The sequence below is a fragment of the Haliotis rufescens genome, unplaced genomic scaffold (assembly GCF_023055435.1).
Source record: "Haliotis rufescens isolate VD_foot unplaced genomic scaffold, xgHalRufe1.0.p SCAF_1, whole genome shotgun sequence".
In the NCBI taxonomy this organism is placed as follows: Eukaryota; Metazoa; Mollusca; class Gastropoda; order Lepetellida; family Haliotidae; genus Haliotis; species Haliotis rufescens.
In genome coordinates, this window is record NW_025963779.1 from 48,384,522 (window position 1) to 48,411,891 (window position 27,370).

A 27,370-nucleotide genomic window follows, 5' to 3' on the forward strand; every position below is an offset into this window, starting at 1 on the left:
CTGTGTCCACCACCTTCAAAGCATGGATGGGGAAATCATCCTTCCTCAACTGAGGAACCTTGAACGATGATAGAGATAATATCGCATCTGGTCCAGCGGAATGGGGGTAAGCTTTGACCAATAGTGTCTTGTTTATCTACACGGGGGCTGGCAACAGCTGGAACATGGACTGCATCATCTGCAACCAGGAGGGATCCATATAGGGAGCCTGGAGGAGCTGTTGAGGCTGGAAGCTCAGGATCCAAATCCCGTATGAACCAAGAGCGTTGAGAAGGCCAATCTCTGGGTCGTTGGTGCCAAGAGTGGCACCAGCAAGGGGCCAGTCATAGAATCACGGAGCGCAAGTGGCACTGTAACTACTAAGGTGCGAAGGTCCGAATCCCAGAGGCGCCGAGGGTATGGTGGTATGCTTGCGGGAGAGCTAATATCTGGGTCCTTGGGGTTGTCATAGTTGGATGGATGGATGGATGGATGGTTTGTTGTTTAACGCCGCACTCAGCAATATTCCAGCTATATGATGGCGGTCTGTAAATAATTGAGTCTGGACCTGACAATCCAGTGATTAATATCATGAGCATCGATCCACGTAATTGGGATTGATGACATGTATCAACTAAGTCAGCAAGCCTGACCACCCAATCCTGTTAGTCGCCTTTTATGACAAGTATAGGTTGCTGAAGACCTTTTCTACCCCGGCGTCTTCACTGGCCAGGTGGTCATAGACATGAAGTTTGGTGTAGTCATCAGTGTGGTCATCGGCATCTGGAGTAGTTGTTTCTGTACAGGTGAGGTGTTTGCCTGTCAACGCTGATAGGAGAGACGTATGTGAGGCCGATCTTAGAGGTGTAGACGCTGGTAGTGGGTCCCAGCCGGGAAAAAAAGCCATGGCTAATGGAGAGGAGTAAGATATTTTCTTTTTATCTTGTCTAGAAGCTTGCTGTGAACCGCGCATGTTCCAACTACAGATTTACACATGGTAACTATGTAGAGGGCCCCAATTAAATGTACATCTTGACTACAATACCACCAGTTGCAGCCCCAGTAGTACATGAAACTGAGTCAAATATCACAATACAGCAAAACATAACATGTTTTTGGGCACAGCATATACTTGCTGAATATTACTCTTCATAATTTGTACCTGCCTGATATTTCTTTGTAGTTTTTTTTCTTCTAGACTGTAGAAGTGATGCTCAGCTTCTAAAAGCATGTGTTAAAGACCACATTGACAGAAGGGGCCTGTAGTTCAGGTGCTGAAATCCATACACAACTTTCATAGGGTCTCATTTCAAGAACTGTTTCCACTTTATAAATTGAAAAACTAAAACACAGCAAAAGATTTCATAAAAAAATCAAGTATCTTCGTATAGGGTTTAAACCAACATTCAAAAGCTCTGCTGTCAGCCGCTTATAAATAATAAAAACATGACAACACCAAGGAAGTTCTGTTCAGCATTTATTTTTTTTGTACAAAAGTAGGAAAACAAACTGTTATTTTTTCTTTTTAAGAAACAATCATTACTATTCAATATAAAAAAAAGTTAACATGGAACACTTCTTTGAAAATGAAGCCAGATAAATTATGCAAAATACACATATATACATGAATGTTGACAATGTCATACCTTGAACACAAACTCTACACAGAACCAATATAGGTATTTTCCGAACACTTATTCATCATTTCTCAAGTGGACATGTCCTGGAGAGATATGCTGACATCAAATCTTGGAATTCCTGAGATATTATCTATGATTGAAGTATGAGGTAACATGAACATAAATATTTCTCTGCATACATGACACTGGATGTTCTCCACAACCCTTCATGAGTATGTTCAAGAGGATGTTTTGGGGGGGTATTTCCACTATTATTAACATCAACAATACTGTGTGTAACTATCAGCACTTACCTACAAAACACAACTATAATTTTTCATTTGGCACATACAAAAACACAAAGTATAGGCTACAAATCAATAGTTTAAAAAGATATATCAACAACATAGAATTAATGGAATATTGATAACTTACACTGGTTTCATTATACAAAGACCCTTGTCATCTTACACATTACATTGTGAGAACTTTTGAAAATGAACTTTAATTCAGTATGTCTAAAATCAATTTCCAGAACTCTCATTTGGAAAACAATACAAGACATGCCTTTGATGAAAGGCAATATATTATGATACATGATCTAATAGTGGAAGACTATCATTTGTAACTGTGAGTGAGTTGGGTTTATCACCGCTCTTATCAGTATTCCAGTGGCATGTCAGCTTAATGTGGGAGGAAAGCCCGAAGTGATGCAGGTCTCAGACATTTACCACTTTGGTAAAACCCACGAGCATGGGTATGGTGTTGACAAACCAAGAAACATAATCGGGGCAAACCAGGATTCGAACCCACAATCATAGGTTTCTGGGGTGCCCAGGGGACGCAACTCTGCACAGCGAATCGCGGTGCCTTAGACGACTGGGCTACCCATGCCCCCCTCATTTGTAACCGGACAACTTAAATGCGATGTAGAGGAAATCATGAGATATAAGCAAACAATTGCACAACATTGGTCACATCTGTAATCTACATCTGAATGATGAGGACTTCATGTGTTTCTACACACTCTATAGGTTTACCATGTTTACTTCAGCATTTACTAACTATACTTTCCCTTATTTACAATACCATCCACAAAAGGAGCAACTATTTGATATTGTGGCAGGAGTCTTGTTTAAAAGAAAGTTAGTTGGCCAACTTCCCCTTTCACGGGAAAGCAGTGAAGCAATGTCCCCAAACTTTCCATATCTAAGAAAGATCACAGGACCCCACCAGATCAAACATGCTCAATCCCTAAACAGGTTGCTAGTTTAGGATAATTAAAGAGCTTGTTATGAGTATCAAAAACAAATCTCATCAGAACTAATTGCAAACAAGATAAAGGAAGTGATCTCCATGTGGATATTGCATATAATTGGTATAATCAATACGTATAAACTTTGTCTTTTTGAGCATCAGCACATTTGATAGTGGCACGTCTGTCATACTTGCTCTGAAACATAAGTGAAATATAACATTAATATCCATGAGCAGCATAAACAAAAAAATATTTTAAAAAATCGCTTCTTAAGACCAGTTTTATTGCAATATTGATCTTGATTATCTTGACTGGGTGCCGCCATTTTGTTTGAAACAAATGCAAGTGATATGGGAAGTGGAATTTGATTGGTCCATAGGAGAGCCTTAGAAGGGGCATAATAATCACTGGTGGCGCTACGACCGAGCCCAGGAATTCCAGCCTAATTCAGCAAGGGTGGAAACTGGACTTTAAAAGTCAGTTAACTCTCTTGCCTTTGGAAGATGGTACACCATCAACAAGCTCCCAAACCTCAACTTGCTCTCTCATACAGGTAAACAAATCAACATAAACATAATGTGTAATTTTGATTAGTATAACTAAGAAGAGAATGACTACGGTGGTCGATCTCCAAAGACTTGCCTGCAACCATTGCTTTCTTATGTTTTACAAGGAATGTAATAACATATTGGTTTCATGCTTAATGCAATACACACACTAAAGTTAAGCACCCCCAGACATAATGAATCATAACATGTCACCTTACTTTCAACTGTAATGATTATTATAACAAGGATGGTGTTCCATTGTAAGGATGTGACCCTTCAATGTGTGTTAGTGACGTCAGAACTCACCATGGCATGAACCTCATTTCTCTAAAATACTGTATGATCAGGCATCAGATTTGAGTATTCAAATCTCCTGTCTTGCAATGATTAATCATTCCCTGTGGACATGGCATGGAGGAGGATATCTGAGGTACCAGGATGGTAAACAATCAGAATGCATTCATCATGGTGGTCCTGCGAAGCTATTGGCAGTCAACTGGGCAGTATTCAGAGATCGGTGAGAAAACATGGTCAAACCAATGCTGACAAGAACCTTCCATGATCAGGACAACCTCCTGTGACATCACAGAGTGTACAGTGCACTGCTTCGATTAGTATGACAACATCCATTTGGCAAAGAGTCCTGAAGTGACAATGTGCCCAACTGACGTCTGTCCATCAGAACCACTTGGGAAGAGCAGGAATGACATCCAGGAGAGTCATCTAACACACCCTCCTGGAATATAACCATCAGAGGTTCCATTTAGCATGGTGTTTATCATTCTTGGACTTTAAGAAAGTAGCGGAAAATCCACTGGATGGATGAAAGCAGCATCCTGCACGTCACGGATGGACAACAAAAGGTTTCGAGGCACAAGAATATGACCCATGCACTCAAGAACATCAGGCCAACTGTACCTTTTGGGGGTGGCTCAGTAAAGATGGGGTGTATCTCACACAATTCGAAGCAGGACTTAGTCACCACACAAGGCAACCTCACAGGTAGTCAGTACATCCTATATGTAGTGGAACCAGTTCTTGTTCCCCATTTTGACACCCACCCACTCATCACAAGACCTCAATTCATGGAAGATAATGCCACACTCCTTCATGAGGCGAGATCTGAATCAACTGGAGTAAGCTTGGGACATCTTTGGCCGCCGTACACAGGCACAGGCGCATCCTGTACAGAATCTGCATGAAATTGAAGCAGCTTTCCTTTGGGAGTGGCCACAGTTACCCCTTCAGCAGATAGAAGATCAGACATGGGACTGGAGGGATGAGACATCATGGAGGCCATCATGAAGGCAGTAAGTTTTTATCCAGAAATATACATCCAAAATTGTCATCTGAATTCTGCAGCTCCATACGCAAAAGAGGTATTTTTGGGGTGAAAACATCACCAGTGATTGTGCTACAATGTCATGATATAAAATCTTCGTACAATGACGAGCAAAACAACTGAGTCACCAAGCCAGACCACACCATCCATTTATTTGCCTCTTACCACAAGCACTGGATGCTTGAGACTGATTGAAGAAGTCAGCTGAATATAGCCAGAATAAATTCAGTTTCTCTAGTAGATGGAAAATAATACCAAAGAGAAAATATCAAATTTAGTTGGATCTCAGAATAAGCACACCATAAGAAAGAATGTTTTTATGCCACTTTTAGCAATAACCCAGCAATTAATCACAGCAGGGGACACCAGAAAAGGGCTTCACACATTGTACACATGTGGAGAATTGAACCCACCCCAATTAAATAATAGGGATTTGCAATATAACTGATATCAAATGACATCATAGTCATGGTCCACATACAGTTAATGTGCTCATATCTTTAGATGTATATCAACATCACCTATGTTTTTCTTTTTAAGAGGCCATTTCCAGCAAGTACTATGAACTACCTTATTCATCCATTTCTTACCGTTACGCACTTCATGTTGCATCGGCTTCATCATCCACCACTCTGTATGTTCCAATGAGTTTCTCCAAGAAATCTGTAGATGACAGGACACATAAATTTAGCTACTAATGTTCATCCGCCCCAAAAGTACCTCAACTTGATTGCCCATACAAACTAAGTGACCAAAAGACTAACACTCACCCTTGTGATGATCCCTTTCCTTAGCAAGTGCTACGTTTTCCTCTTGCTTGGCCTGTAGGTCCCTTTTCAGCTGAGACAGAACATCTTCAACAAAAAATATGAAAATGAAGTTTGGTATTCACCTGTCAAGAATTAATTCATGAACAACACATGGACAGATCCACTAGAAACATGAAGTTTGGTACTTTGGTCTGTTTCTTGAACTGTTATTAAACTGACAGGATAATACTGTCATTCAATATCATGATCCCTCACTATTATATTTTTGGGACAACCATTTTATCACAAGAACATATTTAATTACATTTATGTTCTTATAAAAACGGACAACAGTGTAGGCAACATCCAGATGAACTAGTTAAAATCATCATCATACCTTCAAGCTCTTCATATTTCTGTTCCAAAGAAAGGTTATTTTCCTTTGAAACACTTAGCTCAGATTTTAGACTAGTCACATTTCCTGAAAAAAATCATATTGAAAAAAGAGAGTTATATTTAATAATGAGATAAGTTGTAGTTAATTTGTGACAAGTATTACGTGAATTTGCATATTATGATCCCAAACATATTTTGTACCTTTGTAAATTATTAGTTCTTGGGTTGAGGTGATGTGGTGAAATGGCGTTTAACTTCATGTTCAAGATTATTCGACTTATATAAAGTCACATGTTTACGCGCATAGTGCTAGCCCACTGAGATACCATGTCCCAGTATACAGACTCAAGAGCCGACTAGCCCTTGTTTTAGCCCCTTAACGGCAAGCTCCAGGCAAGGTAACAACAAGTACAATCTTTTAACATCTTTTGGTATAATGCAGAAAGGGACCGAAAAATCGACCTTGTGCTCTCCAAACAGACACTCTAACCACTAAGCTACGGAGGCTGGTCTTTTTGGGATTGGAAAAGTCGGAAATTTTAAGTATTACAACAAAATATTATTATTTAAATATACATGTGACTGTTCAAAATGACAAATACGAAACCTGAAAGTAACCTAAATCAGCTCAATCTGAATAAGAAAACAACAACTTTGTAATCCCATTTCATGCAAAAATGGCAGTAAAGAATGAGTGTCTTGGGCCAATCCATGTTATCCAATGGCAGCAAGTAATGTAAAAGTCACATGATGGAGTGTATACGTACCTTCATGTTTCCTACATTTTTCTTCCAGGTCAGTCTTCCTTATTTTAGCCTCAAGTACCTCCGTCTTGACACATGCCAAGTCAGCTGAAAGTGAGGATAAATATACCAATTTAATAAACCTTTCTGCAGCAGCTTCCTCGAAAACATTCACTAAGAGAACAAACATTGTTCATTGTGCTAGGGCCATCAGAACAAAACAGATTTGAATGTTGGCATATAATTATTGACAAGGGAACTGTTCCAAATTATAACAAATGCTAACCTGCCATCTCCTTGTGTTGTTCTTTCAGAGTCACAAATGCCTGTAGGATGTACTCTCGAGATTCATTGAAGATGTCATCTGGAAAACATATATTTCATTATTATCATAATCAAATTCCTTTCACAAGATACAAAATTAGTGGGAACATGTTAATGCTAGTGACAAGATAATTAGAGCATCTATCAATATCTTATACAAACAACCAATCTGCAACACATTGGATTCTCACCAAGGTGTCCTTTCTTGGAAACTGGCTCCTCCTTGGTACCGCCATCATCTTCCAGCTTTCGCTTCAGTCCACTAGTCTTTGATAAACAGGCATCAGACATTCCCTGGGTGCCTAGAAGGAGACAAGAAAATTGTGGCTTCAAGTCCTATTCTGATAATTTGTCTCAAGTCAGTCACGCCATGATAATAATACATGAACAAAGATGCCAACCCTAATTGAAGCTTTGGAGTAATCAGTGGGGTAAAAAAAGCGTAATTTCATGTGAAAAAGAGTAATGTCAAGAGTACCATGACATGATGCTGGTTTTCGCTTCAACATTTTCGTTAGGCCAATAAGTGAAGCATGGGTACACATGCATTGATGCTCGTAATGTAGCCACACACTATATTAAAAACAGGGTGATATAGCTCAAAATAAGCAGATAAAATGAGTCCACTTGCGTTTATATGGTTAAAAGTGACTAAACTTCGAAACAGAATGAACCTCGAAAAAAATGGACATGAACATCGAAAAAGTACTCAAAAATAGAGGTGAGGTGAGGTGAAATGGGGTTTCAGGTCGTGTCCAAGATTACTGCACTTATATCATGTATATAGCGACATGCATGTACGTGTGTGTGTTTGTGTGGCTGCTTGTACTAGTCCGGACTGATGCCGATTCATAGTGCTAGCTCACTGAGATACCATGCCCCAGTTTAACACGAATAGCCCACTCAGACACAGTATACTGACTCCACGTAGACCAGTCCTTGTTTTAGCCCCTTAATGCCGAGCGCCAGACAGGGTAACCATCTTTTAACGTCTTTTGGTATGATGCGGCCGGGGATCGAACCCCGGACCTTCCGCTCTCCGGGCGGGCGCTCTACCACTAGACCACGGAGGGGGTCCTCAAAAATAGAAGTTCCATGAGGGCATGTGACATACATCGGGGCCACATTTCAAACAAACACATATTTTGAATAACTTTGGTAATTAAAGATAAAAAAAAAAATCACTTACGAAAGCATTTTATTCAAGCTGTTGTGTAGGGGCAAGTCACCCATACCCCCTTTTATTTTAGCTGGGCGAAAGAATATGGCGTCGGAAACGCATTCATAAAATTCATCAAGTGACAATACTAACTGTATTGCAGAAAGACAAAGCAGTGTTTCGAGTTCTTAAGAAAAATCGGTGTACATGCAATTAGCTCCCTGTAGCATGCTTCACATGATTGGTGCATTAACAATTTGCTCTCCATGATATTTTATACATGAAAATAATTCATTGACAAAAATGTCAAAAATTGTTATGTCAAAAGTGAGTGAGTGAGTGAGTATGGTTTTACGCCGCTTTTAGCAATATTCCAGCAATATCACGGCCGGGGACTCCAGAAATGGGCTTCACACATTGTAACCATGTGGGGAATCAAACCCGGGTCTTCGGCATGATGAGCTAACGCTTTAACCACTAGGCTACCCGACCGCCCCGTAATGTCAAAAGAATAATGGTTGGCATCTCTGCATGAACCACTTCCTGAAATGACAAATTCAATGCTGGTTCAACATTTGTGATAAGATGTTGTCAATTTGAATCACTGAAAAATCAAATTCTACTTCATTTGCCATTTGCAATAATTCCTATCAAACATGATAAGCCTGTGTCTTCTTTTTCTTTGAGAGACAGAGAAATAACATTGTATGTGCATGTTTTAAGACGATATTTCTTCCCAAATCCTGCTTGTCTAATGCTGCTTATTAGTTATTGGGTGACTTGAATAATACCTACCTGACTTTTCATTGTCTCGGCTGCTAGTGTTTTCATGGTGATGTAATACCTTGCCAGCTGCATCATGTTTCCCTTCAAGTGAACAGTGTGAGAGTATTTTCTTCTTTGAAGGGGGTGGGCAGTTACTGTCATCATGGCTGTCGGACTCTAATGCCAGTAATGGCTGCAGACTTTTGCGTTTAAAGCCATTCTTAATAAGCTTTAGTTTGGGATAAGGCTCCCCAAAGTAAGCGAAGATTTTCCGCACATATTTCTCCTTGATAAGGAAACAATCCCCTGGGATAACAGGGGGTAGCTTTGGCTCTAACCGAGACAGGTAATGAGCATTGTCCATGGTGCATTCTGCTACATGCATATCCTTATGAATTACAACCTTCACAACTTCTTCTTTAGAGAAAAGTTGAAATATATCCTGATAAACATAGCATTTTTCTCCATTAACCACAATGTAGCGCAGTGTTCTGTCTGGCATCTTGTCTTTCTGAATGATAGCAAAGCCTCCTCTTATCACCTCACAGTCCTTATCATCTGTTCCCTCCTCACTGACTGCCGAGGAATGGTTCCGCACTGGCTTTCCGTCACAGTAAATATCTGTGGCATCACTCACATCAGAGGCTGCACCCTCATCTTCCTGTTCAGCTGACTGTGCTATGTGGGCAAATTCATCATTGCCAGATGCATCATCTGAATCAAGAGACTGACTGGAGACCTTATTCAACTGAACATCACCTGGACCATCACCTTCTAAGGATTGAGATGGGGACGTCAGGCCAGTCAAGGCTTTTGACTGCTGATTTGATTGTACAGTACTATCTGGAGAGACTGAGCGTTCCTTTTGCACAAAGTCATGTTCCTCTCTTGTAGCTATTGCACACACTGGTGGGTTTGAGCTGACACAGTTTTCTTCAGCACACAACTTTATCTTGAGCATGTGATGATACAACTTTTGAGCGTTTACCAACAACACCACTCCCATCTGACTTGAAAATTTTATTTGTTTATAGCGGAGATATTTCTCAACTTCTCTCCGACAACTATGTGTCAATGTTTTGTGATTAATTTTGAGTGTACAGGTTTTGGTCTTGTAAACATGAGAAGTGTCATAAGCAGACAAGCAACATTTGACAAATTCCTTCATGATGAGATGTTTTCCATCGGGCAAGTTTATCATTAACAACTTCTGTCCATGAAACCAAATGAATTCACCATTAGAGGGCAAATAGGCATTGTCTTCAGTGTAAACATCCACTTCTTCTAAGCTGGTATTAGCATCCACATCTAAGGTTGGTGTTGATCCATCCCATGTTAAGGATCTCTTATTTTTATTACCTCCACATTTTGAACCATTTTTATCAGGACATGACTGCCTCCGAACATGACCAATATTGTGTGGCCTCCCAGTATCATGCTTCCCTTTCTGATTCACTGACCATTTAGAATATACTTTCTCACGAGCACTGACGGTAGGAGATACTTGATGAGATTGACTTTCACTTCTATGATTACCTGTTTCTTTCACAGACTTGTCATGACTTGATCTATGGCTATTTCTGTCTTTAGTTGTTTCTGCTCTATCCCCTATACAGACATGCTGTTCTTTCATGGAGCTGTTTTTTTCTGCATTGCACTTTTTGTTTTTTTCATGATGTTTGTGACTCTTGTCTCTGCTATCCGAGAGGGACTGCTTGGATTTCTCTTCATTCAACTGTAAACTGCTTGATGATACTTCTGTTGACTTTTGACGCTTCTTCTCTGCATCATGAGGACTGGACAACTCCTTGCCCTCAGAGACAGTGTCAGATGCTCCACTTGCTTTGGATTTGGCAGTTTTCCGAGCTGAAAGGTTGTCAAGAACAGAAAATAAAGGTTCCGTGTCAAGACTTGCTTTGTATACTTCTAGTTTCTTCTTGAAAGTTGAGCCTGCAGTTTTGCTTGACCCCTCACTATGTCTTCTTGACTCAATGGTTTTGCTCTTTGAACATGCTGTATCTTCTGCAGGTGTATCAACATCTGCATCTGTGCTGGAATTGGACTTTTTAAGAGGAGAAATCCTGCTTTCTCTCTTCTTATGTTTTATCACAGGCAGAGGTGGATCATATATTCCTAGACTTCTTGAAACTGTTTGATTTTCAGAATGTGTTTTTTTCATGGAAGAATTCTCCAAATGTTTGACTGAGTGTTCGTGGGACACAGAAACACTGGATGTTTCAGTGACATCCATGTCATCTGTAATAATTAGAGTGTCCGATTGGGGCTGTATATCACCCAATTCCTTATGAACAGAACTGTTACTCTGGTTCTGATTCTCAACACATGGCACTGTTTCATTTTCAACCATCTGTTCACCTAATGCTGTGTTTTCTTTAGATGGTTTAGAAGTCAATGTATCCAACAAATCACTGCTCTTACTACCAGATAGCCACCTATCTACTGAATCAGACACATCAGCAGTGAAAGGGCTGAGCACATTCATATCAAAGCTTCTTAATTGTTTTGAAAGAGACAACGCTTGTATTGATGATTCACTTTTTCTGGATGATTGATCTTCAACCAACACAGGCATTGAAATGATATCTGAATGTGTCTCAGCAGCTTTTGTAAGTTGTTGAGCACAGGGTGTGGATTCTTCTACAGGAGGAGCAACTGGTGTGGATTCTTCTACAGGAGGAGCAACTGGTGCTGGAACTGGTGCTACAACTGGTACCACAACTGGTACCACGACAGGTTCCTTGGCTGTAGATTCAAGGTGACTCACATTACAGTTTGGATCCACAGTCGGCGCTGGTGGACTTTTAGCCATGCAAATTAACTGTCTTAAATGCTCCTTTGAATCAGGCAACACAGATGTTTCTTTCATGGATCTTGATAAAGAATTATTTGGACGTATCTGATCTGTTGCAGGTGCTTGCACAGACTGCTGGGGAGCTGTGTCTGAACAATTGGAGTCTCTGGTGTTCACGAGGCTTCTTGAATTACATATCGTCTGGAGTTGCGACAAAGCTTCATCAAAAAAAGATGCATCTTCAGGGCCAGATTGAACATTTGACTGCTGAGACATTGTTTGTGGAAATGAAATACTAGATCTACTGTCACTGTTTACAGACCCTGCATGCATGGTTGGCTGACTTATTTGTTGTTGAGAGTAAATCCACTCCTTTTGTACTCTTGTGGTTTCTTGATGAGAATCAAGAGATGTTGCATGAGAACTGTATGTACTAACTGTTCCATAAGAGCCTGGTACAGTGAAAGGAACAGATTGGCTACTTGCCTGTACAACCATACCAATAGGCTCTTGATGTCTCTGTTGAGGACTCACTCTTTCAGCAGGCTGTTTGACAACTCGTCCAGATTCATACCTCTCAGCAGGCATCTTATACCACCTTGACTGGCTGGACATCACTGTTGAGACACTCTGTGGAATGACTGACCTAGAATTATCACTACCTCTTTGGTAAAAGTTAGCATGGTTAGTCTGTGTGCTCCCTTGGGCTGGATATGGGGGTGGAGGCTTTACATAACTGGTGGGTGTGAAAGTACTGTTCCCTCTCGCAGACATTCCATTAATCTGAAATTGTTGGATGTTTCCTCTGTTTGGGTGATTTTCAAAGCCACCAGTGCACTGCTGATTAACCTGTAACATGCCAAGGTCGGCAGACAGCTGTTGAGGTTGTCCTGTGACGTGAGCATTGGCATTGTCTTGAACTCCTGGCATTTGTTGTATATCAATGCCTGTCACATGTTTCACTATGTTAAAAAAATATGGCTGAAAGAAATTTGTCAAAAACAAATCACCATTTATACAATCCAACAATTGCTGATTTGTGCAAAGCCTTGCCAAGAATGCTTGAACTTTCCTTCGAAAGCAAAACTGATCTTCTCTTGCTAAATGTTGAATATCATAGTTCTGCATCCGTTGTTCGTCTTTTGCAGCATCAAGCAGCTTGCCAAATTCAACACAAGCTTGTCTACTAATTTTACAATGCTGCCACCATGGACTGGCCTGAGGATTGCTATACTGTGTATTTGGAGGCCTGCATGGCACAGTTTTGTCAACGGAGGTTTGGCGGGGGGCATAGTTCATCTGATTGCCCATGCTCAATGAATTTGCAGGGAGAGAATTTACAAGATTTGAAAGGACGGGTATTCCATGGTTAGAAGCTGGGTACATGTTGCTTGATGATGAAGACGGTGGCCACCCAGTTTGTCTTGAACTCATCCCTCCGGACTGCATGTACTGGTGGTTTCCAATGTTTTCTGCCATGATCTTTCCTGTTGACAAAACAGAAAAGCATGAGAACAAAGGAAGTCATGCAGGACTAAGCTTCTGTTGGTAGAATTGTGTACTGTGTAATTGCAGACTTTGCAACACACTGCATCAATGAGGAGGAATAAGGCTACACATGTTCCTGCAATGAATGCAGGTTTTTTGTTTAATGCCGCACCCAGCAACATTTAAGCTATATGACACTGGCCTGTAAATAATCAAGTCAGGGCCTGACAATCCAGTGATTAATATCATAGTGAGTGAGTTAAAGTTTAACGTCACAGCGGCAATATTTCAGCCATATCAGATTAATATCATAAGCATTGATCCACACAATTGGGATACAATGACATGCATCAGCTAAGTCAGCAAACCTGACTACACAGATCCTGTTAGTCGCTTCTTACTGCAGGCATGGGTTGCTGAATACCTATTCTAACCCTGCAATGAATAAATACTATTACTATTGATTAAGCCACAAAAATAAACGTGCCAGTGTTTCAGGCAACATTGACTCGGCATACATATGTAGATAAGTGGGGTGTTTTTTTATTAAATATTTGTTCTAATAATGTATAATTCAGACGGCTTGTATAGAACTGATGTTGGTTGCAAAGTCTGTTAGTCAAAAAGCTATGGCAACGATAATACGCAAAAACATCATAACAAATTCAAAATGTAAAACAGGGTTTCTTTATGGCTGTTGCCAGCTGTGAAAAAAACCAATTGGGTCACAAGTGAAACAATTGGTCGGTTGGGTTACATGAAAAACACAAGCTTTTTATTTTTGGTCATGCTTGAAATGGTCTGTCTTGGCCTCCACATGACTACAGCTCAGTCTCGTATAATATTGACTTTCTTTCTGTTTGACTGACCGATTAACTTGAAGAGATTGTCTTGAAAAAGAAGGGTTTAGTAATGCTGATTGAATCTGTTAATTGAGGCAATGGAAAGTAATTAGATACACTCATTTAGCATCTAGATTTCGAGATTGTCTTTAAAGGAAAAGCTTGGTCAGGCTACAGATCCACATCGGAGGACTGACAACCACAGGAAATTCTGATACATAAATAAATGGATCAATAACTCTGACTTGTGATTTGAGCAAGCTACATCTTCCCTGGAGGTGTGGTGAAATTGGGTTTAACCTCGCGTCCAATTATTGCACTTATATAGCAACTTGCATGTATGTGTGTGTGTTTGTGTGGCGATTTATAGTGCTAGCTCACTGAGATACCATGCCGCAGTTTAACATGAATACCCCACTCACACAGTATACTGACTCCGAGCCGACCAGTCCTTGTTTTTAGCCCCTTAATGCCGAGCACCGACAGGGTAACAACAAGTACCATCTTTTAACGTCTTTTGGTATGACGCGGCTGGGGCCCGAACGCTGGACCTTCCGCTCTCCGGGCGGATGCTCTACCACTGGACCACGGAGGTGGGCCATCTTCCCTGGAACCAAGCAGTGGTGAAACAAAGTGGCCAAGGCAGAAGGGAACACCGCCGATACCTCAGATTACAATACTTTAACCATCTTGTTAGCACCTTCACATAACATACTGATATGACATATTCAATTGCTATCTAGGTGAATGTGGCAGGCAGCTCTGGATAAAAGCCTGGATAATTCCAGGGATATATTAGTTGCAAACTGATTCCCACTTCATTAGGGATACCATTGACATTGAGAACAATTAATTATGCATGTAAATACGGAAAGAGATTCACTTTGACCAGCAAATAAACAATTTAATGACGACAATGAATTAGGCTGATCCATTTAATGTCTTAAACTGAATTTTCTGCCTTCATTGTCCATTGCAACCAAGAGAATCTTAATACAAATAGCCGTTTCTGTGGCATTGAATTATTAATTTAGTCTTGATATCAATAAATTTGTATCGACACATCAGACATTAACCATTTAACTATTTATCAATACCCAGTACATTAAAAATATTGTGATATGCAATGACATCACCATGATCACTACATCATGCAAAGTGGGTGTAAAATCTTCTTAAATTCATATGCTTGGTAACAATGTATTAAAAAAATCATTATATAGGCCTCTCATTCTTCATCATGATGTATTGTCCTCTAATCAGTGGACTGCAAGTCGCCCCTGTAAAACCATATTATTAATTATCACTACAAAAGCAGGAATTGTCAGGGCGTTTTAACTCCAATTTCGGAATTTTTACTGATACTTGTTGCAGATTTTGGGACAAATATCGGCCTCGGAGCAAGTCTAGATAAATCCTGAGATTTCTGGTCTAAAAAAGGTGCCAAGGCAGTGCTGGTCACAAGGTACAATGAGAGTGGCCTGTACGTGTAATGTGCACTCTGTACTGAAATGTTTTGCCATGTTTACCGTCTTATGAAAATATGAATCCCAATGTGTTCAGGCTTTAAGATCGCTTCACACTCTTGGACATTGGCTGATTGTCACACAGCATGTCCTGAAGATATCTCCAAATGGAGTATATTTATTTAGAATACATTGTCTTATCTGTCACATGTGTTGCCAAACATATCAAGTTGTTTCAGATTTCTATGTGCCCAAAAGACTCTCTTGGCATTTTTGGCAGATTTCGGCATACAGAGGTTTACTTAGGGGCCAATATTCGGCCCAAAGTCTGAAGCGAAAAGTCAGTAAAAACTCCCAAATTGGAATTAAAAAGTATCCCAATTCATGTTAAAATTATAACTAATCACATATATGCTAATGTGATGGCTGGGTAGAGGTAACTGTATAGCACTAATAGTGAGTGGGCTGGGTAGAGGTAACTGTATAGCACTGTGAGTGAGTGAGTGAGTGAGTGAGTGAGTGAGTGAGTGAGTGAGTGAGTGAGTGAGTGAGTGAGTGAGTGAGTGAGTGAGTGAGTGAGTGAGTGAGTGAGTGAGTGAGGTTTTTTTACGCCGCTTTTAGCAATATCACAGCGGGGGACACCAGATATGGGCTTCACACATTGTACCCGGGTTTTTGGCATGACGAGCTAACACTTTAACCACTAGGCTACCCGACTGCCCCGTATAGCACTAATAACAGGACCAATAAAGAGACTAATGCGTAGTTTTACATTGTTGCAATATTGGAAAATAAGAACATTTCAGAAATATCCATTTTGAAAAAAATAATGATTGTTTCCACCATTCGCCTGCAAATGGTTAATATTTTAGATAAATCCCTGGCATAATATCTGGACTGAGGTGGGTGAGGTGGCAGACTACAATGTGATTTATTAACCATGTGAACACGGCAAGCACGAGAAACATCAACCTTGAATTCTATGATGCTAGACTTATTAGAGTCACTGTTTCCTGGCATCTGGCATAAATACAATATATGCTGCACAAGTAGCTGGTGGTTTGGAATATATGTAACCTTAGGAGTCCGGTACAATACACTTCTACCCTGGTCACATTTTGGTTTCTATCAACCACTCCTTGTTTTTCGGGAATGATGTAGCTCAAAAGTACAAGTCAGCTTGACAGCTCTAGTCCATTTATTTATGATGGAAGTTTTCATAAATATATACACAGGGTCCTCAGATGGTTTCATGTAGCCTGACTTATTTATATACAATACATACATACCTAATGGATGCATCAAGGGCCTGACAGTAATACTTTTTCTGATACTGACTTCCAATATACCGAAAGAACCTCTCTGTTCAGCCTTGAGTTTCCGAATGCCCTCGCCACTCCCGGACAATTAACAAAATACTATCGATGATAACTTTAGCTCCTCCTACCGAAATAATGTTTGACGTCATGCGAAATGAGTCATAAGGCTCATATCCATAATTTCCATTCAAATCAGCTTGTACTATCAAACTCTACTGACTAAACCAACTCAGTTAATTACCTAAGTTCATTGCTCAATCGAACATTTTCATAATTCAAGCAACCCTAAGATGAAACCAAATACCCTGTCAGACTGGAAGGTATTGAAGGATCCCCAATCAGACCTTTCCAATTCAAGCAGTAGTTTAGATCATTAAAAGACAAGAAACACTGTCACAGACATTAATTCTTTGAAACTTCATTTTTTCCTGCATAGTTTAGCCATTTAGACATACTAAAAAAACTGTTGATCAGCTCAATGCTAATGTTGCACAGTACAATAAGCACCATCAGTATTGCACTGAAAGTTTTATAACTAGGGCATCTCAGAACATGTGTTGATCACAAATACCATGTTTGCAGTAACCACGCATTCATCAACTTCAGAACCAATCTGTTTATGTTCATACAATGTTTATTAACAATAACACTTACATAAAATAATGCCGACGCTACTTTAAATTTTAACTCACATGAAGATTTACATGACAGTCCTTTTTTTCTTGTGTATATAGCAGATTTGTTTATGGAAAACAGCAATATATATGGGGTACATCACTGCATGGCAACTATTAGTATTATCAAAAATCTGTTTAGCTCCATCAGCATTTAAACTGAGTCTGTTCTCTACTGTCTGATCTCTGACAACAATTTAACCTGCACATGGTTATAATCTGCCCCTTGCTTTGTCCACGGCATTTATTATGGCTAATATTGTATTTGTATATTGCTTTAAACATCATTGCCAACTATGAAATGGAAATACAAAGGGTAAATTACAAGATGACCATGTACTATTGAGTATACGATGACCAACAAGATCTTATTCATAATTATTCTATTGCTTGCCTTAAAAGGGGACTATGCTTGTCGTAAAAGGCGACTAACGGGATCGGGTGGTCAGGCTCACTGACTCGGTTGATGCATGTCATCGATCCCAACTGCATGGATCGATGCTCATGATATTAATCACTGGATTGTCTGGTCCAGACTCGATTATTTACAGACCGCCGTCATATAGCTTGAATATTGCTGAGTGCGGCGTTAAACAACAAACCAACCAACCAACCAAATCATAATTATTCTCTCAGGAAATGGAAATATCAGAATGCTTCAGAAGGAAGTTCACATGACTTCTGGGGTTATGCTGATTGAATCTAGAAATTACTGGAATGGGGAAAATGTTATGTGTTGAAATAAGATAATAGGACTTAGCTTATCCCTCGTATTCATGCAGTCAATTTTACCATCGATAGCGCTCGTTCGCTTGTTGATTGATGACATTGTCTTGCACAGCTTGTCTTTCATTAAGAAATTATCACAGCTTGTGTCCTTCATTCATGTTTTAGTGATGTAATCTCACTGTTCTGTCGTTCAATAATGGAGGTGAACTTCTGCACTTCTACTGCATACGTTTTGACTTCGTTATTTTTCTCATCCCAGGCTGTTATTAGCTGTCTCATACCTCTCTTGAAAATCTTGTAGTTTACCATTACCACACTTCATCCAGAGCTCCAGATAAGCTGCGTATCTGCGTGAAATACGCATCAGAAATGCAGAAATACGCAGTAAAATATAATCCAAGCGTATCAAATACGCAACAAACATTACAGATACGCTACAAAAATAAAACTTGTGCGTATCATCAAAATATTGTGAAGTAACCCTGCGTATTCGATTAGCAAATCAGCAACTTATTGTGAAATTATATACGGGCATTCCGTCAACCTTGCCAAACTCCAGGATGACAGTTACATCATGATCATTTGCCATCACACTTTCTTGTGGAAGTATCGTGGTATTTTTGAGTCCTATAAAGCTCTCGAACCCACACGACACCAGTTTGCAGGGACTAGATGAATAGTGTTTTTAAATATTTAACTTAAATACCCACATGTGTAAAAACTAGTGGGTAACAGAAATTTGAATACACAGATAGAATAACTGATACCCAATGATTTTAAAATCCACAACACCAAAAGCTTATCTGGAGCTCTGTTCATCTGTTCTTTCAGATCATCATGAAACATGATAAGTTTGCTCACTTCTGGGGTTATGCTGTTTGACTCTAGAAATTACTGGAATGGGAATAAGTTAGTGTTGAAATAAGATAATAGGACTCTAAAATTCCACATTGAACATTTTGGTGGGAGTAGCTAAAATTACCGACAGTATTTTGTTAGTTGTCCGGCTTCTGTACAAATATTTTTGAAGTTGAGAGTAACCAATCATAGTTGTGGTCTGGTAATTGACAAGTCAGGTTTCAAATTCGGATGGATGGAGGGACAGAGGGGGGGGGGGGGGGGGGGGGGAAGAGAGAGAGAGAGAGAGAGAGAGAGAGAGAGAGAGAGGTGTCCTCGGATGTGGATCTGTGAACGGACTTTTTCTATACACAATGCACAACAAGATGATGTGTTGAAGAGTACTTCAAATAATCTAGGTGACTTTTGGTAACCCCCTTGGACCCTCCCTCAGACTCAACCACTCTTTGACAACTAGCTATAAATCATTGATTGATGTCATGGGAAATTACTTTGCTTTCCCTCTATTTCTAGATTCAATCAATACTACCAAACTCTTACTATCACAAGACAAATTCCTTAATGGTCAATTGCAAACAACAAGAAACCCAATATCATATCAATCAAACACAGATGTCATCGAGCCAACACTTCCACTGACCGACATTTCTGGTGTCCCCCGCCGTGATATTGCTGGAATATTACTAAAAGTGGCGTAAAACCAAACTCACTCACTCACTCACTCACTCCACTGACCGATATCCACACCTGTCAATACTGACATTTTCCTTTCCTGTGCTCAAATAATCATGATTAAGAATGCGATCTGCTCACCTACTCAAAGTATAGATATATCCTTTGTATATTTCGATCACATCCGAGTCAAATTAAAAACTTCACATTTTTAAAAGTAATCCCATATATGATATACAACGGACAAATGTATCAGAGAAGATAATTTTTAATCATTAATGTCCAAAGAAGGATTTTAATTAATGGTGGTAACCATAATTTGTTCCAAGCACCTACGGTATTCGGTAATAACATCAACAGTTTAAATCATAAGTCCCAAGCACGAGAATCTGATGGCACACAAGTTCAGTAGCATGTATGGCCACCATGTGCGTTGACAACTGCCACACAACGCCTCCGCATGGACCTTGTGATGCTTGTGAACACATGATAGGGAAGATGACGCCATTGTTGCTGCAAAATGGTGCCAAGATCTTGCAAATTCTGTGGTTGGTTCTGGAGAGTGCGCAGACTTCTGCCAAGAGCATCCCAGACGTGTTCGATGGGATTGAGGTCGGGAGACCTTAACGGCCAGTCAATGACGTTGACTCCCGCATTCTGAAGGAAATTCCTTGTCAAAATTGCTGTGTGGGGTCTGGCATTGTGTTGGAAGATCAAACCGTGTCCATGTGCTGCCATAAAAGGCAGAAGTTCTGGTGCCAGTACCTGGTCGCGGTAAGCAGCAGCGTTGAGGTTGCCACGGATGACAAGAAGCCTGGAACGTGCATTGCCACAGATGACAAGAAGCCTGGAACGTGCATTGCCACGGATGACAAGAAGCCTGGAACGTGCATTGCCACGGATGACAAGAAGCCTGGAACGTGCATTGCCACGGATGACAAGAAGCCTGGAACATGCATTGCCACAGAAAGCACCCCATACCATGACACTTCCGCCTCGAAATCTGTCAACTTCCTGTACATAACACTGGGCGTAACGTTCATGACGGCGCCTCCACACCCTCGCCCTACCATCAGCAAATCGAAGATTAAATCGGGATGCATCACTTAAGACAACTTGATTCCAATTCCTCTCAGTCCATCGTAAGTGTCGCTGTGCCCTGTGCCCTGTGTAATTGAGTCAGAATCGGCCCGCAGTATGGCCGTCGTGCTTGAACATGTTGAAGGTGAGCAGTTCTCAGATGGTTTCGAACAGTTTGCACACTCATTCTACCCCTAAACAGTTCATTTTGCGTAGATGTTGCCGTCAAAAATCGGTTACGGAGGTGACGTAAGACAATCTGACGATCCTCTGCATATGACGTCACACGTGGTCGACCTGGCCGAGGGCGATCAGCGGTGGTACCTGTTTGCTGTAGATGTGTCTGTCAATCATAAACAGTCCGTCGACTACAACCCATCGTCCTTGCGACTTCAGCTACGGACATTCCCGTCTGCAACATGCTGATGGCACGTTCACGTTGCACATTTGAAAGGTGTGGCATGATAAATGGCCGTAAAGACTTTTGTTTTCTTGTGTTTTCCTTTTTTTGTTAATGACTGCTAACAAGTATGGCTGAAAACACATGTGGTATTATGGCCATGTGACCAGTTGCACATGAAAAACCACTTTTGCCACTATATTCACCTGCACAAAAACGGGTGTTATCTGAAGACAATACGTGGCCATTACTGTTTTAATACACAATAAGGGCCCACAATGATAACTGGTCAAAATGTTAAAATTTTAGGATTGTGAAGTTTTTAATTTGGTTCAGTATATAATATATACTGAATCGTAAAAGAAACATCACCATGGATAGATATATGAAAAACCTTTTTTGTTCAAACACTGTAAACATACTTTGAGACATATTAAAAAGATGAAACTTGGCAAAACTGTTCATCAAGGTTGAAATTAAAGTGTCAAATGTTCTTAAAGTGAAACACAACACTAGTCTCTGAGAAAATGGCATCACAAGTCAGTATCTCGTGTGTCCGCCATGTGCATTGATGACTGCCGTGCAACGTCGATACATGGAATGGATGAGGAGGTTGATGAAGGCCATGGGCACTTGAGCCCACACTCAGGTTAGTGTTCCCGTTTACCGGTAATTACCAGTAAAATTAGGCTTGGATCGGTAATTCAAGTGACTGCCAGTCCCTGTGGACTGGCAAATAAAGTACTTATAGATCTTTGTTGTTGAACAAAAAAACAAACAAATCGGTGATATTCATATATTCAGATATAAGTACATTTTTTAACAAAGTCAGCTTGTCTATTACCATCAGGGTTACCCCTTGTCTATTTCTAGGTTAAATATCCAGTTGTAGCGAATTTGTCTGAAAATATTAAAAAAGAAAGAGAAAATTGTGACTGAGTTTGTGTGAATGACATATAGATCTAACTAAGGTACTTCAGAGACGACATCTTTGCACTGAACATGAAGTTGAAAGAATTAAAACCAAATAATTTTCATATTTTTTTTTAGTCGTTGAAAGTTGGGACTGGCAAAAATTAGAGGGGACTGGTAATTATTAGAGTTGCCAGTCCACAAGGACTGGCAGTTTCAAATGCCAACGGGAACACTGGACTCTGAGGAACGCCTGACGCAGTTCAGCTGCACTTGTCGGCCTTTGTCGGACGTCATTCAGCTGTCTTTCAATCTCGTCCCACAGGTGCTCAATGAGATTTAAATCAGGACTGAGGGCGGGCCACTGCATGGTTCTGATGCCATTCTGCTGGAGGAAGTCTCTTGTTGCTCTCGCAGTGAGGGTACGGGCGTTATCATGCTGAAACTTGTCGTTGCGGCGACGTGCCAAATGAGGTATGGCGTGTGGTGTCAAAACTTGATCAATGTACCGAGCCGCTGTGACACCACTGCCTTTCCCTGGACCGATGTTCTGGAAGACCACAGGGCCGACCCTCAGTGCAAGACCAATTCCACCCCACACCATAATGCCCCACGAGTCTCTCTCAACAACACAAGCATCCGAATAATGTTCCTCACGGCGTCACCAGACATCTGCCATCCGCTGTTGAGATACAGTAACGACTCTCTTGTAGCGCCAATGCTGGTGCTGTGTTGCCCACTGAAGAAAGGTCCAGGCGATGACGTGGTGTCAGAATTGGTCCTCCGTGTGGCCTGTGACAGTGGAGGTGTCAATTGTTGACGCACGGTGTCCGCACTAATGTGTCGCTGGTTCCGCAGCAGTAACAAAGTGATCTTGAAGATGCTGTCGCACAATCTGATGATCCTGGCGTTATGTGGTGACCCTTGGTCTTCCACTACGTGGTCGTTCATCTGTAGTGTTGGTGGTCTGGTACCGTTGCTGGAACCTGTATATGGTCCTTACATGGACTTGAAATGCATTGGCTACTTGCCGGGCGGTTTGTCCAGCTTGCATTGTCCAAGGGCTTGGTGTCTCTGATTTCTTGTCAATCTTGGCATGTGGTAGCAATTCAATAACGAATGAATGTTATCCGATCTGGGTGGATTTTTATAGGGCAAGAAATCGGGGAACGCATGTGCATTTCAATTTGCACGGAACTCACATGCATCTGGTTACCATGGCCGTTGCTGTGATGCATTTGGGCTATCGGTTTTATTGCCATCTGCTTTGGGTTTTTATCATCAAATTTCATTTTTCTGGACAAGATAATGTTAAATTTTAGAAACTTTGACAAAAATTACCCAGATGTTTAAATGACAACTTTTCATGCAATGTGACTTGGGGTGACGTTTCTTTTGCGGTTCAGTATATATTCAAAACAGTAGCAAGTCAAAACGTCTATGATCATGTTAAAACTACCAAAGGTCCAAAAGTCAAAACAGCCAAAAACACCTCCTGCCAACACTGACTGAGACTCTCCATTGCATGGACCTTTGAGACATCTTCCTGAGGCAAGGGTGTTAACTGACCATAAAAATCCAGTTTCCACCCTTGCTGTACTAGACTTGAATTTCCAGGCTCGATCGTAGCGCCACCAGTGGCTATTACGAGTTATGTCCCTTCTACTGACCAATCAGATTCCACCTCTCACATCACTTGCATTTGCTTCAAACAAAAACTCCAGCCAAAACGTAATTCTGGAAACTGGACTTAAATAGTCAAATAACTCCCTTGCTTCAGGAAGATGCCTTTGAGAGTGACATGAGAATTTGGAGTTAGTCCTGAGTAATGATCTGTTCTCCAACACAGCAGAATCTAAGTCTACCATATTTGATATGTGGCCGTTTTGACTAGTACCCTTTAAAACATATCAAAATAGCCTGGCTGTAGGAAGTGTCCCCCCCCTTCAGGTATCACATATAATTTTATCGGCTTGTTTTTACATTCAACTTTTTATCACGACTAACCTTGAAAAGAATCTTTAAGACTTTCAAATAACAATCCATCTATGTACTAGCATTCAAACCAAGCTGAAACCCTGCTCAATGGCTATCTGCATACTTCCTTATTAGTTGGGGTGTAATGATTCACCCAGCGTAGGGAACAACGCAATACTCAGCCACTGATAAGATACAAGTGGTATGGGAGGTGTACTGAAATGCACTGAAAACACACCAGAGGTAAAAAGAGGTGAAAATGAGGCTACACCAAATTTTACATGGTGTTGGCTGTGTACTACATTTACACTCAGAATACTTTGTTCCACATTAGTAATGACAAGTGTCATTGGAAAGTACACAATTTTAATGTAGAGGAAATGGAATACTCAAGGGGTCCAAGACAGTCTATACCGGGTGCACCGTCCCTGGCTGCAATGCATGCCACACAACGCCTTCTCATGGACAGTATCGGTCTGAATAACAGCTTTTGGTCCTACACCACTCACGTTGCAGGATAAGTGCAAGCTCTCTAACGTTGGTGATTTGTGGTTGACGTGCAATGCTCCAAGTGTTCCATGAGCGATAGATCTGGAGATAATGCAGGCCATGGCATAGCAGGTACATTATTCTGTGCCAAGAAGTCCACAGAAACATATGCTGTATGTGTTCCGGCAGTGTTGACGGAGGATGTGACGTTCTTATAATGGCGTCCCTGTAGTAAACTGCATAAACACCTATGCATACATGGACATGATGGAGCTGCGTTCTGTGGCGAAAACTGATATCGCACCAAACCATCACACTTCTGCTGCCCCATTATCATCAGTCTTCACAACATGAGTGAGTTAGTTGGGTTTAACGCCGCTTTTAACAGTATTCCAGTTATATCACGGCGTGTCAGCTTAATGTGGGAGGAAAGCCCGAAGTGATGCAGGTCTCAGACGTTTACACCTTCGGTGAAACCCACGAGCACGGGTATGGTGCTGACAAACATAGAAACATAATCGGGGCGAACCGGGGTTCGAACCCACAAACATAGGTTTCTGGCGTGCCCAAGGGACGCAACAGCGGATCGTGGCGCCTTAGATGACTGGGCAACCCGTGACCCCCTTCACAACATGAACATCGTAACAACGATCACAAAGGTGACACCATACCTGAATACATCTATTGGGGTTTAGGAGGTGAAATCTGGATTCTCTTAGAGAAGATAACGCCATGTCAGTGTCGAAATAACCATTGTCTGTGCCGTGTAGACATGCATTTCAGTACCTTAGGGTCAGAATCAGGCCTACAAATAGAAGACTGCACGTTCTTGTTCCTCAAGTGTCAATCTCGGCATAGTGTCCTCAGTGCTATTCTGCGGCTACAGCGATTATGCAGGTAGCCTTTGAATGACATCCCTTTATACCCCATTTCTGCACGAAAAGGTAATGATACGTATAAACACGTGTTTTTGAGTACTGATTTCTTTTCCGCTTTGGTGACTCACAAAGGCTATCAAACTTGACAACAGTTTTGGAGCTTCCTCACCATGGGGTATTTTCGTTGTTCTTTGCCAACTATCATGATATTTTCATGGATTCATGTTGGTGCTTTTTCAAAGCTGGTCAGTATATCACTAAGTTATGACATAAATTGTATGAAAGTCTTTAAAAATATTATTTTCAGCAGTACAAAAAGTTTCAGGTATCTATATCTATGAGGCCTATCAATTGATTTAAAATTACAAAATGTTTCTTATGTCTGGCAACTATTTCTTTGGACGGCGGGAATGTTTCCATCACATGTCAAGTGACTGCATTATTCAGGTATCATATCGATTATCACATAAGCCCTACGAGCCAGAATCACAATGAAGTAGATTTTCCTGTCCTACTTGTTGATCAGTACAGGTAAATTTCTTCAGTAAACAGATCAAGAGATTCACAATATTGCTAAAGTCTCAGAAAAATACTGTGCGACACTTCCCTGTCATCATTATCAGATTATATAGAATTATACCATATCTGAATCATGGAAAACAAGACAACAAATCTAACACATGCTGGCTTATGTAGGACCAAGCTGGTCAAGCGTAAACGTAAGGTAGCACCTCCTTCAAAACAACACACTATTGATGCACGCTCCTGCGGATGAATGAATGAACAGAGCTGTAGGCTGTGGCAGAAGCAGACGCCGGCAGTATAGGAAAACTAAGGAGGCCTAGCTGTGGTGTTGTGGTTTGCTTGATGTCTGAATAAAGGCTTCAAACAATCATGTTTGGATTAATGATGAATGAGCAATGACAAGGCAATGAATATATATTAAGACGTTTACATTTAACTTGTTCAGGTCCTATCTATGAGGCCTTTCGCGAGTGTTATCCCAATGGACAGGCAACTCAACCCACATTCTCACATAATTTACCCGAGTAAGCTTCATCTTGAAAAAGGTCCTGAGAAATTGTGTTTTTCCTCAAACTAACAAGTGCAATTTCCTAGCCACGCACCAAGGTGTGACCTACATTTCCTAGAAAACGACGGTAACATGCGACCCAGTAAAAACACCCACACTGTAAGACCATGGCAGCTTATTTGGAACGGTGCGCCAAACTTTGCACTTGAAAATCACTGCAAACAAAGGAAACTAAGCTTTCAAAACAAACCAGCAAAGCACGATGTCGATGAGTCGTGCTATTTCTTACAATGCATATTAACGTGCAATTCTTACCGCATTCGCATAGTATTTCCACGCAAGGTAGTATTTCCCATTCGTCTTTGACCTTAACACATCACCTCCTCAAGCTGAGGAAAGCCTTCCGACTGTTGAGAGCCGCGAGCACCAGAGCCTCGTGCATCTCTCAATCAGAGAGGCGGTACGTAGCCACCAACCGACCAATCGGCGTTGCACGGGGATTTCAGTTGTTCTTTAAATAGACACGTTGTTCCGTTGCGGTGCAGTGTTCGTATTTTGTTTAAAAACGAGAACAAATTCCATGCGATGATTCCACTATAAAATGTCAGTAAGCATCCGTACCCTACATTGCGCTATAGGGGGTTTCTTGAGGATTCCGCTATCTTTAGCTGTATGTGTGCGTGCGTGAGTGTCAGCGTGCGTGTTTGTGCACGCGTTGACTGTTTTACCAAATTCCTTAATGTCTCTCACCAGCGTTATTGTCATGAATTTAGAGATCATATTATTGGTATATTTTTGGAATAATTACATGTATACATACAGTAAAACCTCTGCTCTAATTCTGATAAACAGAACAAGC

General features: G+C 40.8%; 1 protein-coding gene across 2 annotated transcripts; it reads right to left on the reverse strand.

The window, feature by feature from the left end:
- Window positions 1-1,439: 1,439 nt before the first annotated feature.
- On the reverse strand, window positions 1,440-26,975 carry LOC124131429. 2 transcript variants are annotated; one of them, XM_046494713.2, is made up of 9 exons: window positions 26,827-26,975; window positions 8,913-13,181; window positions 7,150-7,260; window positions 6,921-6,998; window positions 6,659-6,742; window positions 5,893-5,976; window positions 5,517-5,600; window positions 5,337-5,409; window positions 1,440-3,051 (listed from the first exon to the last, which is right to left on the reverse strand). In XM_046494713.2, exons 2-8 carry the CDS (start codon window positions 13,171-13,173, stop codon window positions 5,348-5,350), a joined length of 4,764 nt encoding a protein of 1,587 aa, XP_046350669.1. In that variant the 5' UTR covers window positions 13,174-13,181; window positions 26,827-26,975; the 3' UTR covers window positions 1,440-3,051; window positions 5,337-5,347. The 2 variants fall into 2 exon arrangements, with proteins under 2 accessions (XP_046350669.1, XP_046350668.1); XM_046494712.2 differs by lacking the exon at window positions 26,827-26,975 and adding an exon at window positions 18,276-18,541.
- Between the last annotated feature and the right edge of the window lie 395 nt (window positions 26,976-27,370).